General features: G+C 33.4%; 1 protein-coding gene across 1 annotated transcript in view; it reads left to right on the top strand.

The window, feature by feature from the left end:
• LOC130239330 (CUB and sushi domain-containing protein 1-like) overlaps positions 1 to 12659 on the top strand; it is a 551687-nt gene that overhangs the window by 367553 nt on the left and 171475 nt on the right. Inside the window, exons 24-25 of the mRNA XM_056470435.1 lie at positions 1006 to 1119; positions 8220 to 8315. Of these exons, the coding sequence (XP_056326410.1) occupies positions 1006 to 1119; positions 8220 to 8315 (210 nt within the window). The remainder of the gene's footprint in view (positions 1 to 1005; positions 1120 to 8219; positions 8316 to 12659) is intronic.

Below are 12659 nucleotides of genomic sequence, written 5' to 3'. Positions count from 1 at the left end.
TTAGCTGACAAAAGCTCAAAGTTTTTCAGTTTCCCCCACAATTAAAGCTGACAGGTGCTAACGGTGTCTTAACCGATGCTCAACACACACAAATCTGTTAAAGTCTCAAAAAAGGTCCTGCAGGGTGTCTTGAACCTTTAATAAACAGCTAATTAGTAGTTTATTAAACTAGTAGTGCTAGTTAATGTTAATAACCTGAATGGGGTATATACACACAGACTTTTAGTTTCAGTCAGCCAGCCACAGAGCTTCCAGTTAATTGTCATCCCTATACAAAATTGCAGCGTTTAAGATCTTATTTCTTTAAAAAAATCGATCTTGATTATACAATGACTTGCCTTATCAACCCAGTTAAGCCTTCAAATGTCACTTGAAGATGAATCAGGTATGGTCTATCTACATGGTATGGCAATCTTTCTGTAAATCTGAAATCAAAAAATTTCAATATTATCGGAATTGCTACAAGACTAATAGGATCTGAAACTTTTGCTAGTATACAAACACTGTACGAGCAATGCACTCTGAATGAAGCGAAAAGAGTATTTAGTAAAATATTATGTGCTGTCATTGTGGCAAAAATAAAATAAATCAGTTATTAGAAATGAGATATTTATACTATTGTGTTTAGAAATATGTTGAAAAAAATCTTCTTTTCGTTATACATAAATTGGGAAAAATATTCAGGGAGGCTAACAATTCAGGATGGCAAACAATTCTGACTTCAACTGTATGTATCAATAAGCATACATATTACATGCAATCAAAATATAAACAAATATTCTATTATAATGCGTTTAACCATATGTGCTGCTCTTTCTAGAGTCTGTGAATGTGTTATACATGCTTCCGGTTGCTTATGGTCATGTATAGAAACAGCACTTTGAAGCAGAAGAGTCTATAGGACATTTTAAGTCTACTTTTAGTCTCTACTAATTGCACTTTGTTAGCATCTCCTCTCAGCAGTGGTGATAGTAACACACTCAGTGTTTCATTTTGTTTCCTCAGTGGTGTTTGGGCAATTTGCCTATTTCCAGACAGCCATGAATGACTCTGTTGAGCTATTTGATGGGCCCAATCAGAATTCTAGGCTGCTAAGCTCCCTGGCTGGATCTCATTCCGGTAAGTAATAGCTTTACATTCACCCCAGTTTTGTGGCTTTGAATTTGTTTTGGAATGCACAAAACTCCTTAAAAAGAACCAAACAGACATGCATGGCTTTTTAAATCAGTGAAACAAACATTTGAGCAGACAATTGAGTAGCCAATGAGCTCTCAAATGTAGTTAAATGGCTCCTTTGTAAGAGGGAAAATACAGAGGAAGTGTAAGTGTGGTACACATTTGCTAATAGTTTTGGATTTGTAATTAATTAATTACTATTTGTGGCTCACAAAACCAGTCATAAGTGTCAATTTCATTTTAAAATTGAGATTTATACATCACATTAAAACTTATAATATATATGGTTTCCATTGTTGTTTGGACACTATTTGAAAATCTGGAATCTGAGTGTTACAAAATGCCTTTGAGGTAAATCAAATTCAATTCAGTTTCTTTTATTTTGTCCCATCACGGTAGACAGTAGCAAAACGAAAATACATTGCATTGACACTTTATTGGCACTTTGGCATTTTATTGGCACTGCTGGGGCACTAAGGTACTCAATCTGTGGCCTCAAGCCAACGCACGGCTTCCAGCAGTGCTGATATACAGCCATATCGCACTGTTACTTAAATATAGCAATATCACATAATCCGCAGCTCCCGGTCATGCACCAGCCGACTGAAGGAAAGTTTCTTCCCTCAGATTATCAGGCTGATGAACACTTAACACACCCCACACAAACTCTTCCATACCCCTCACTGCACACCATCAATATGTAGCATGCACTGCACTTTAACCAATTCATACTTAAAAACAATACTGCTTACAACTATGTGTACACCTATTCATTGTACATATTGCTGTTAACACTGCCAAGTTTACATTGTCCTGTTTTTTTGAGAGTATGCTGTCGGATGTCTGGAGCCAGCACCTAAGCTTTTCACTCATCACTGCACACTTGCTGCTGATGATGTGACAATAAAAGTGATTTGATTTGATTTGATTTAATAAGTAGCAGTATTGGCACTGGTGGGAGGGGTGTGTTAGTGTACCACCAGTGACAATATACAGCCATATCGCACTGCTACGAGTGTGACATTGCGTTTATACAACAGTTTGACGGCATAGTCGTGTATATATAAAAAAGAAAATCAAACACAGAGAGTCTCAAAATCCTTTTGTAGAGAAATTCACATCTGCAGCTGATGTCAGAACAGCAGAAACCATTTCTACTTCACAAACGTCACATTAGAGCTAGTATTAGAATGATTCTCTTGCACAATGTCTAAAGTGACAGATGATTTTGCTCACATTTTAAGATTTTAAGGCTGAACGGCATGAAATTCCATCAGTCTACAGAGATTTCCCAGTATGTCTTTGTTCCAATCGGGATATCACAATGATTAACTGTGAAACATCCAAAGCAAAGCAAACGCTACCAGATTACTGATTTAAATAAAGTACTACAAAATACAAATGAGAGAGAATGTGACTTACCTGTTCTATAATGATTTGTTGAGATATAGTTTGAAATTTACACTGAGAAAATGTTTTCTCTTCCCTAAGGATATATACATTCTCTTTCGCCATCTTGTGGCGGAATATTAACCGCCAATTTCATGCTGATGGTTGCAGACGCACTGAATCTCCAAAAACTATAAATATTGTAGAATAGGCACTATGCTTATAAATAAACTGCGTAGTTGCAGTCTAAACAACTACATTCTCACCTAAAAAAAGCCTCAAAAGTACATTATGTTGTCCAACAACAGCAATATTTGTCAAACTGTAGTGAGTTTATTCCCCTGTTTGTCATGTGGTCAGAGTAATTCACAAGGGTGAAGAGGCTGTACGAGTGGTATTATAGCAGAATATCGAACAGCTATCAGCCAATCAGATTCGAGAACCAGACAGAATGGTTGAATATATATATAGGTTGAATATATATATCCGATTAACAAAATAAATAACCAATTTTCCAAATAACCAATTAAAATCAATCTAAATTAAGGTTTATCTATGGATTTTACTAATCATAATGTACGTTTGGATGTTATTACAGTAGAAAATGTATAAATCTTTACAGAATTTAATCTAATCTAATGATTTTTGACATGGAAAAAAAAACAAACTATAATTTTATCCATTCTATGTAGTTTTGGCTATTGCCAAAAATATACCTGTGCAACTTAAGACTTGGTTTTGTGATCCAGGGTAACATTTATGTATGCATGTGAGCAATTCCATGCAAATGTCAACCTTGCCATGCAAATGAAGTTTTCACCAAAATACGGAAACCGTTTTTGTCGCAAGCAAGTATTTTACAGTTCATTAGAAATACTCAGAAATGTCTCTGTCAGTGTTTTCAAAGTATTATATTTGATTTACAAAAGTCAAACAAGTGACAATTTCACATTGGTCACATCCATAACGGGAAGATGTCACATCCTTAATGAAGATTTGTCCTCATAAATGCAAAAATGTCAAATAAAATAAAATCAATCATTTTTGTTTAATAGAGATCTTTCATCCTTTTGATTATCAATATTTCTTTTGAGTTGTGCAGTTTAATTCACAGAATTTCTATGCTGTATACTGCAAACTCGCATACTTATTATCACATCCATAATGTATGTTTATTTTCCTTATTTAAAGTACAAAACATGTTTACAGATTGATATTTTTCTGGTCCTTTAACTCTGTGGTCAGTTGTTCTGGAAAATATAAACAGATGTTTCAATATAATGTTAACAAATACTTTCTATATGAATTTATTTTATTGAGTTTTTACTGCAAATGTCACATCCATAACACTGTATATGTTCATGTATGTATGCATTACTGTATGTATGTATGTATGCATGCATGTATGTATGTGTATGTATGTATGTATGTATTTACAGTATGTACTGTATGTATGTATGTATGTATGTATGTATGTATGTATGTATTTACAGTATGTACTGTATGTATGTACAGTATGTTGACAGTGAACATGTACTTATTTTAGCTTTGGGCTAAAATAAGTCTATAAAAGTCACCCTAAAAGACTTCACAATATCAGTTTTAGAATTTAGGGCAAGGGTTTTGCTTTGGGGTCATAAATAATATACGCTTGCTCTTTTTTTTCTTCTTCTAGCTCTGCCGTCTGATGAAATGCTCTATTAAATACGTAAAATGAAATGGAGACAATGAAACTTTAAGTTAAATCCAGCCTTACTTTGCAAAATGACAAGTGTATTGCATCGTTCGGATGTCTTTAAGTTTAACCAATGAAAAATATTGATTTAAAACTTTAAAAACTGAGGAGATGACATACGTTAATAGACGTTTAACAAAAGCTCCAACTAAAAAGACTAATAGGATAAGTGCTGGTTTTAACACAAGTTAATCCACATGGAAGAGGAGAAAAAAAAACATACAAACATCCAAGTAAGCTTTATTGATACAAAACATTGAAGTAAAAGGAACACATGAACTTAAATATTAAGAGGATGATTAACTCAGCGTTTCCCAACCCTGTTACTGGAGGCACACCAACAGTACATATTTTGAATGTCTCCCTTATCTGACCCATTAACTTCAGGTTTTGGAGTCTCTTCTAATCCTCTGATGAGTTGATTCAGGTGTGTTTGATTAGGGAGAGGTTGAAAATGTGTACTGTTGGTGTGCCTTCAGGAACAGGGTTGGGAAACACTGGATTAACTAAAGCGAAAAAGGCGATACTTATACACTGGAAATAAAGGTTTACTTGATAAAATCCTTATAATTTTGCAGGAGTTAATTAAACCAGTCATATATCAAGTACATTTAATCTGTGAATATCATGTACAATTTGCGTAACTTATTTACGGTTGCTAGGTTAAATATTAAATAAAAGCCAATTGATCATCTTAAATTTTGAGTTTTTACCAATGAATCAAGTAACGTCAGAAGAAAGCATCGCTGAAATCAAATTAAGCCAAATTTAAAAATATATATTTTTAAATTCGTTCTCACTTACTTTGTTTTATCAAGTTTAAATAAACAAATGTGGCTTTTTGGACATTACTGGCTATGTCAATCCAAGGCCTCTAAAACAAATCATTTCACTCACCATCTTTGAAACGCCTCTCAAGCATTATACTTGAGATTATACCTTTTTTCCAGTGTATAAGTATTGCCTTTTTCGCTTTAGTTAATCCAGTGTTTCCCAACCCTGTTCCTGAAGGCACACCAACATTCTGTCTGAATGGGGAAACATCAAATTCTCCAAAACTGCTTAACAAGCTTACAATTACATTGCATATTTGCAGTCATCAATAAGAATAAACAACCACCATCTATAAGTTTCGTTCTAAAGATTCGTATCAAACAAAATCTGCACGAGGTGTACCTGAGGTGGTCATTGTCAGTTTATCTTGTTGTTTACCTGCAAGAAATAGAAGCCGTTTCTAAAATATAAATTTCAGGTGTCGGTTAGGACAAAAACTTATTTTAGTATGTAAAATATTTCTTCTATCACGTGCTGTTGTTTTTATTTAGAACATGACATAAATCAGCATTTAGACTCGACTGTCAGGCGCACTCCTTTTGATGTCGTCAATCTGGCAACCTGCGCTTGTTTGTGTTTCGAACCAGGGGCGCAATACCTAGTTCAACCACCGGGTGTCAAACTTACATACTGCACCTTTAATTAAAACTATAATAAACTGTATGAATAATGATGATAAGTTCTTTGTGAGTATCTTTTGGAGAAAAACAAACAAATAAATAAAATATTTAGTGTAAAAACTGAACAATACGATCAACTTAAACAAATTAAATACAATTGAAACACCTAAAATAATTAAGTTTTCTGAAGTGGACAAATATTTATTCGAGGTTTTGTTTAAAAATGATCCAATGGCTCACTTCTTACAGTCTTGAAACCAAATGTTAACACTGGAAATCAAATAAATGGAAATGAACAAATATTTAATTTCATTTCATTTTCATTACCATCTGGCAACCAAAAAGCTGTATTTTTTTTTCAAAAGATTTAAATGCTATTTTATTATATATTTATTTTTCTATGATGACATTTTTATTGGTGGTTTAAGTGTTCACATACATTTTCGATTCACTCTATTTATATCAAGATTTAATTTTAATCTTGGATCTATGTTGTAACTTTCACCCTGTGTTTTTATGCTGTTTTAATTCCTTCTAAATAAAAATGGTACCCTTGTAGCTTGCTTCTGAATTATTGCCAGCATTATTAAGTGAAAGTGATAGCATGCCAAGAAAAAGAAAATCGCAGCTAATTCCGGAGTCTCCTCAGGATTGATGGCAGCCATTGGATACAAACCGTTTGTATGGCATTTTTATGCTGTATATCTTCATGGTCTGCTGTGCAACACTACATTCTCATGGGAAGCGCTGTAAATTCATATAATTTCTATCTCAGCTTTGTGAGCAGTGGGCCGGAAATCTTGACAGCCCGCTCAATTCATAGTTAGAGTGTTTAACCCTGCAAGCCTAACTGTAGTGTTTCTGTAGCCATCTATCAGCACTCTTTTTTTCCTGTGAATGCAACTTTGTAAAATTACATTTCAGATTTAGATCTGAATGCTCAGGGTTTAACTCAATGGCAAGTCAGACTTTATTCATTTAATTTAATTTAATTTAATTTAATTTAATTTAATTTAATTTAATTTAATTTAATTTAATTTAATTTAATTTAATTTAATTTAATTTAATTTAATTTAATTTAATTTAATTTAGTAAAAGTATTTTTTAGAATTCTCAGAGTTTAGCTCAATGGTAAATCCGCCTTTTGTATGGAGATTTAATTTCATAAAATTTTACCAAATATTATAATTTTTTTTTAATTATTATTTTTTATTTAATAAAAAAATATATATTTGAGTAATTTTCAGTGTTTTTAGAGTTTCGCTCAATGAGATTTAACTCAATTAAATTGTATTACATTTTGTTTTATTTTTTAAGTTTTATTTTATTTTTCTTTATTTTATTTTAGTAATTTTTTGTGAGTTTTAGTGAGTTTTCATAGATTAGTTCAATACTAAGTCAGCCTTTAGGATGGGAATTAAATTAAATTTCATAACATTTTATTTTATTTTTTAGCTTTGATTAAATTTTTTTTTTTTTTTTTTTTAGTAATTTTCTGAGTTTTCAGAGTTTCACTCAATGGTTAGCCAGCCTTTTTATGGAGATTTAGTTTAATTACATTTTATTAAATTTTATTTCATTTTTTAGTTTTAATTATTTATTTATTTATTTTTATTTAATTTAATTTTTAATTTAAATTTTATTTTTCCAGAGTTCTCAGAGTTTAGCAATTTAATTTTCCAGAGTTTTCAGAGTTTAGCTCAGTGGTAAGTCAGTCTTTTGTATGTAAATTTAATTTAATTAAATTTTAATTGAATTTATTTAATTATTATAATTTTTTTTTTGTTTAATTTATTTAATTTAATTTAATTTAATTTTATTTTATTTTATTTTTCCAGAGCTTTCAGAGGTTAGCTCAGTGGTAAGTCGGCCTTTTGTATGGAAATTGAATTAAATGTAATTTTAATAGATTTATAGATTTTTCATTTATTATTTATTTAATTATTTTTTGGTTTAATTTAATTTAATTTTATCTAATTTTATGTTATTTTATTTTATCTTAGTAGTTCTCAGAGATTTCAGAGTTTATTTCAATTGTAAGTCAAGAATTTAAATTTAAATTTTGCTAAGTTCTTGATTTAACAGGGGACACCACTGCGAAATCTATTCTGGCACATGTTTTTTACACAGTGGATGCCCTTCCAGCCGCAACCTACCATGCTGAGAAACATCCATACATGCACACACTCATACACTACAGCCAGTTTAGTTCATTTTCCTTGTAATTTTGAATTACCCATTTCATCTGTGAACATGCCAAATACGCTTGTATTTCTTTAGGTATCCATCAGTTTTAGGCTTATTGTTTCTGACCTGCTCTCTCGCTCTCCACTCTTGCCTTAGAGGTTGATCTGCATTATTAAGCCATCTGTCATATACTCTACTGTGGACTGTTTGTTGCTGAACATTTGCCTTCACAAGCAACTCTGAGAAAATGTAATGTCTGCTATATTGTGTTTTTGTAGGAGAAACCTTGCCCTTGGCCACCTCCAACCAAATCATGCTGCGATTCAGTGCAAAAAGCGGCCTGTCTGCCAAAGGTTTCCATTTTGTTTACCAAGGTAAGCGCACACGCAACTTTCAGTCAATAACACGTCATCAAGCAAGTATTTGTCTTTAACTCATTCCCCGGCAGCATTTTCTAAATATATATATATATACACTACCAGTCAAAAGTTTAAGGTCAGTAGGATTTTGTAATATTTTAAAATAAGTTTATCTTGCTCACCAAGGCTGCATTTATTTCATAAAAATACGGTACAAATAGTAAAATATTGCACACCCCCATACTGAATGTAACCCCAAACCATAATTTTTCTTTCACCAAACTTGACTGATTTCGTGACAAGCTTGGGTCCATGCTGGTTCCAATAGGTCTTCTGCAGTATTTGTGATGATTTTGGGATGCAGTTCAGCAGATAATTCATCAGAAAAATCTACCTTCTGTCTCTTTACAAAATGATCAATTAGAAGTCAAGTTATTATGTGTTGCTCTTGCAACCGGGATTGACGACAAGACTTTGTCAGGTAGTGTATAAATAATAATAGTATATATCAAAAATAAAGAACCGAGTCTCTCATTTATACAACAAAAAAGCATTTTATTCTATAGTTGTATTGTTTTCATGTTTTATTACCAACTGAATGCAGATAGGTTTAATAAAAAATGCAAGATTTGTGACAAAAACAGAGAAAAATGCATTTTCTGTAAACCATAGAGATGGTTGTGCGTGAAAATCCCAGTAGATCAGCAGTTTCTGAAATACTCAGACCAACCCGTCTGGCACCAACAACCACACCACATTCAAAGTCACTTAAATCACCTTTCTTCCCCATTCTGATGCTCGGTTTGAACTGCAGCAGATCGTCTTGACCATGTCTACATGGTTAAATGCATTGAGTTGCTGCCATGTAATTCGCTGATTAGAAATTTGCGTTAATGATGAATGAGCAGTTGGACAGGTGTACCTAATAAAGTGGCCGGTGAGTGTATAATATACAGTATAAGTGGTGATAGAACATGAAAACAATATGAATATAAAATAAAATGCTTTTTTTGTTGCTCAGAGGACAAGCTTGGTTCTTTATTTAAACTCAATAGCAGGGAAGCTTTGTCTCTTAATTGACAAGTTATGTCGTCAGTGGCGGGGAACGGGTTAATTTTCACATTTGAAGTGTTCAGTTAGCCTTTGGTGTGATTATGTGATGTATAAAGTGTCTCCATGGATAGGGTGAAATTACAGCTCGGGAGTGTATACAGGCGCCATGCTGATCAGTATGCCCGAGCCCGCTTACTGCGGGAAATAGCTTTTTATATTTCACACAGAGAAGTTAACTGCGCAATCACTATGTCATAACCAATACACAATAGAGCCAAATGAGAAAAAGGTTTGAATTTGATATAATTTGTAATGCATTTAGCTTTGAGTGAAGCCAAATGGGAGAGTGATTTCTGTGCCGTTCTCATGCGCATCTTGACAGTTGCCTCACAGGTTTATTCTCAGAATTGTTCTTAGAATTTCTCACTGACTTGTTCTAATGACTGTTACTTTAAATTGGCCTCTATTCGTGTTTAAAGCTCACCAATGAGTGACAGTGGCTTTTTGTCTTAGCTAATATCATAATCATTTTAACCCATTTGAACTGTTCAAATCTATGATCCTTTCCTTATGTTGGTGGCTGTTATTTCCCCATTGACTTCCATTTTAATGACATTTTTGTATTGTAAATCCATGACAACATATAATCATGCATTCTTGATTGTTAGAGGTTTTCCCTGCTGAGAAGAGGTCAAATGTGTCATTTTTACAGTTGATCATCAGCTGGCAGCATTATGCCTTTAGTTAGGCTCATGTAAAAATATTTCTGGCTTTTATATGGAGTTCTATGAAGTGAAACGACCAATTAAATAGTGCATGTGTGTGTGCATAAATACACTTACTATGTTGTTTTGAGAGCTGAGCTGCTTATTTTGATTTTCTCTGACATATTAAGATATGTGCGTAAAGGTCTCTCTCTCTCGCACACACACACACGCGCACACTCACACACACATGCAAACTATTCCATATAGAAGACAGAAACTTAGATTTTTTGCAGTGCAACTTATGATCAACAGTAAATATGAAAAATTGTACCTCTTCCCAAAAGGGACAACTAGCAAACATATGATCATGCTTTGATTTTTAATTATTTAATTAGGACAGTAAGGTCTGACTTTGCTTAGACAAAAGTCATGTTAATCAACAGAAATAATGTATAGAAAAAAAAATTAAGTCATGATGCAGTGGAAAAATAGTTATTATTGTGTGTGACTCCCATGAGCTTGGAGGACTGCATCCATACATCTCTGCAATGACTCAAATAACTTATTAATAAGGTCTTCTGGAATGGCAAAGAAAGCGTTGTTACAGGACTCCCAGAGTTCATCAAGATTCGTTGGCTTCATCTTCAATGCCTCCTGCTTTTTCTTATCCCAGACATGCTCAATAACGTTCATATCTGGTGACTGGGCCGGCCAATCCTGGAGCACCTTGACCTTCTTTGCTTTCAGGAACTTTGGTAATGGCGGCTGAAGTATGAGGAGCACTATCCTGCACATAAGGGGCAGCACAAATGTCTTCATACCTCAGGCTGTTGATGTTGTTATCCACTCTGCAGATCTCTTGCACACCCCCATGCTGAATGTAACCCCAAACCATGATTTTTCTTTCACCTAACTTGAGTGATTTCGTGACAAGCTTGGGTCTATGCTGGTTCCAATAGGTCTTCTGCAGTATTTGTGATGATTTTGGAAAGCAGTTCAGCAGATGATTCATCGGAAAAATCTACTAGCAAACATCAAGAATGCATTATTATATGCTGTCATGGCTTTGCAATCCAGTCAATAAAATGGAAGTCAATTGGGCAAAAAAGCCACCAACATAATGAAAGGGTGGTCAGTTTGTCCAGGGTGTATTGTTGAATTTTTTACATTTTCCCCAAAATATGTGTCAAAATAAGATTCATCACCAAAAATCATTCCATTTGCTGAAACACAGAGAAAGTTATGGCCAAATTAAGACTCAAAATCACCCCAGAGTGGATAAAAACATCCCCAACAGCACACACGGGTTAATGTATAATGTTTATTTGATTTATTCCCTTTAATTGCTAAAAAAATTCATTAAAAACCAGTTCACAACCAAATCAAAGTATGTGGCAAATGTGTGTCTCTTCATATCCCTCTTTGCCATTTTTAATAGCCCTTTTTAAATAGAGTGGGAGTGATATTTTTGGCTTCGATAAAATCATAATAAATGTAATGTATAATAATTAGCAATTTTTAGTTTCCCTTTTTCTTCTAAAAAAATCACAACCGCATCAAAAGGCCTAACATATACCCAGCGCAATACGTGTTTGGCGCGATTTTTTGCTGTTTTCAGACCAGTGCATCGCTAATTTTCATGTTTTGCTCCATGTTGTTTAAATAGCAAATGCATTTGCGCCACTTTGTGGACTAATGGGTGTGCTGGTCTATAAAGGAGATGTGTTAAGGCACATTGTTGGTGCATTGTTAATTTGAGCAACTGAAATAAACCGCACCATTGACCAAATAAAATCAGAGCGCATTAGTTATGCGCCTATGCAGGTCCACATGCTTACACATTTCTTAATACACACAGGATGAACAGCAAATACACAAATATCTTGACAAATGAAGGAAAATAAAATATTAATATGTTACATGAATTATTATTTTCTACATGCATATAAAAACCACTACCTCCATGCTTTCATCTCAGGGGGCTTTTTTCAACTTATTCATGACAATTTGTATTAGTATAATGTTATTATTATTAGCAGTATTATTTATTATAAGCATATTTATATTTGTTTTAATAAAAACAAGTTTAGATTTGTCCAGCTGTCTGGTTTTGGAGACGTCTGCATCACTATATAGGTCATAAGTATAGGACGTGTGTTTTGACCACACTTCCTTAATATTGTTCATTTATTCGGTTGCTGGAACTGAATTTAGAAATAGTTTTGAAACAAATCTTTGCACTTAACAAACAAATTAAATTTATCCACGAAAATAAAGTAAAGAGAAAGTAAAGAGGCCAAACGGAGGTGGCTCATTATTTATCCTCGCGCTAAAGATGATCTGTTTAACTGTTTTCTCACTAGTAAAGCATTCAGTTTTTCCTCTTACAAAGTCTTGCATGTAAATAGCAAGTGCACCATGGTGCGACGCAACTGACTCTTAAAGGGAATGGGGGATACGACTCTGATTGGTTTAATGCATGTTATGCTTAAAACACATACTGTTTTCACAGTATTTCCTATAATATTTTTCCTATAATGCTTTTTTCTTCTGGAGAAAGTCTTATTTGTTTTACGTTAGCTAGAATAAATGCAGTTTT

The sequence above is a fragment of the Danio aesculapii genome, chromosome 13 (assembly GCF_903798145.1).
Source record: "Danio aesculapii chromosome 13, fDanAes4.1, whole genome shotgun sequence".
Classification (NCBI taxonomy): Eukaryota; Metazoa; Chordata; class Actinopteri; order Cypriniformes; family Danionidae; genus Danio; species Danio aesculapii.
The sequence above is the reverse complement of the archived record's forward strand: the minus strand, read 5'-3'. Positions and strand labels throughout refer to the sequence as shown.